We start from the raw sequence: 1,777 nt of genomic DNA on the forward strand, positions 1-1,777 counted from the left end.
GGTCCCCAGTCCTGCCTCCTCCTCGGAGCAGCACTGCGCTAAACTGTGCTGGGAGCCAAGTAAGGTTTCAGTGACTCTGAGCAGGGCGCTCTGGATTTCCAAATTCTGACACCTCGATAAGAAAGCCACGAGCTCTCTCCGGCCCTTTCGCACACCCTACTCTTTGGAAATCTTCGTTTTCTCTTTCTGTGTCTATTTGCCCCTCTCTCTTTGTGTGTTTCAAAAAGTAATACCTGTCACCGCCCCTCTTCCTCCACCCCCACCCCCAGCTCCGCAAAGCTTCACCAACCCCCCAGGCCCACGGAAGGTACGCGATCCGCGCTATTGGGAGTAGCAGAGCCCCAGGTGGCCCGTGCCCTGGAGAAAAAGCGGTGGTATGAACTGCCAGGTTCTTGCCCCTGGGGAGGGTGAGATGGAGGGACCCTGCCCGGGGATTTCATGGAAACAGGGCTGCCGCCACGATCACAGCCCCTTTAGCCGACAGAAAGGGCTCCTCACTCTTTGGACCAGGACCCAGTGCCTGGGGCCCTGGGGCGGAGTTGGCCCAGAGACCCGGGCGGGAGATCCTGGGGCGATCCTAGACCCGGAAACATCCCCTCCTCACACAGGGCTCCCAGGGCCAGGAACTAGGTTGCACCGCCCCCCCCCCCCCTTTTTTTTTGTCGCCTCTGGTGTCACGTACCGGCGGAGGAGGATGCTCCGAGGGTGAGTGTGAGGTTCACTTGAGTGCCCTGGGGGGTCGCCCTCCCACCCGCCAACCAGTCTAATGCTGCCCAAAGAAGGGAGCCACGGGTTTCTCTGAACCTCTTACGTGTTTCTCCTTTATATACCAGGGGCACCAGCACGGTGGAGATGTTCATTCTTTTCACTTTGCTTCCAAATGAACAGACTTGTAAGAAGCGCCGTCTAGCTGTGGCACCTGCAGCGCTGGTACTTAGGAAAAACTAAACAAGGATCCAACCTCCTCCCCAACGTGGATTCAACCCCCTTCACAGCTAGTGAGACACACAGAGCACCCCATCTCAGCGCTTCAACTTTCTGGGGGAAACCAGGGGATCCTAGAGGACGTAGGAATTGCAGAGCAGAGAATGGCCACCGATCTCTCCAGCAGGCTCTCGACTCCTTCCCTTCTTCTTCCTTTTCTTAGCCTGTGTCGGTGGCACATTTCAGAGGCAAATCTTGCCGGGAAGCCGTGCCGCCGAGTAAGTGTGTCGGTGTGAGTCTTCGCATGGGAGCGCGTGGCTGTGAGGAGTCTGTGCGCGTATGAATGGAAGCGTGTAGCGGTGAAGCGTGCGTGCACGTGGACTGGGGTGTGTGTGTGCGCGCGCGCGAGTGTGTGAGACGGCGTCCGTTTGCTAGTGAGCGTGTGCAGCTGTGTGAGCGTGAGGCTGTATGCGTACGTGTGTGAGTGTGTGCGCCTATGTTCGAGTCCCACTCCTCCCAGTGCTGCAAAGTGCAGGGGGCGGGCCGGGCGGCAGGGGGCCTGCCCCGCCGGATTCCCGCATGCTAGTTCCGGGGCGGTCGGGTCTAAAGGGCTTTATGCTCTGCCTGGAGGGTGGGGACTGGCGCGGGTAGAAAAACGGGACGCCCTGGGCGGGCCCGTTTCCTGCCACTAGGAGCCCGCCGAGGTGCGGGTCTCACCGAGCGCTCGCAAGCGGAGGCGCTGCTGCTGTGCGCGACGCGCGCCCACCTCGCGGGGAAGGAACGGCGAGGCCGAGGCCCCGGGCCGTCGGCGGGAATGAAGCGGCGGGGCGCCGGTGGCGTGCACGCTGCTGCT

At 61.1% G+C, this 1,777-nt stretch overlaps 1 protein-coding gene across 1 annotated transcript in view; it reads left to right on the plus strand.

Annotated features, from left to right (window-relative positions):
• The window catches only part of LRP2 (LDL receptor related protein 2), a 194,145-nt gene that overhangs the window by 846 nt on the left and 191,522 nt on the right, over nt 1–1,777 (plus strand). Inside the window, 1 exon segment of the mRNA XM_023743536.1 lies at nt 1,148–1,202. Within this exon segment, the coding sequence (XP_023599304.1) occupies nt 1,148–1,202 (55 nt within the window).

The sequence above is a fragment of the Myotis lucifugus genome, unplaced genomic scaffold (assembly GCF_000147115.1).
Source record: "Myotis lucifugus unplaced genomic scaffold, Myoluc2.0 scaffold_5, whole genome shotgun sequence".
NCBI classification, from domain to species: domain Eukaryota; kingdom Metazoa; phylum Chordata; class Mammalia; order Chiroptera; family Vespertilionidae; genus Myotis; species Myotis lucifugus.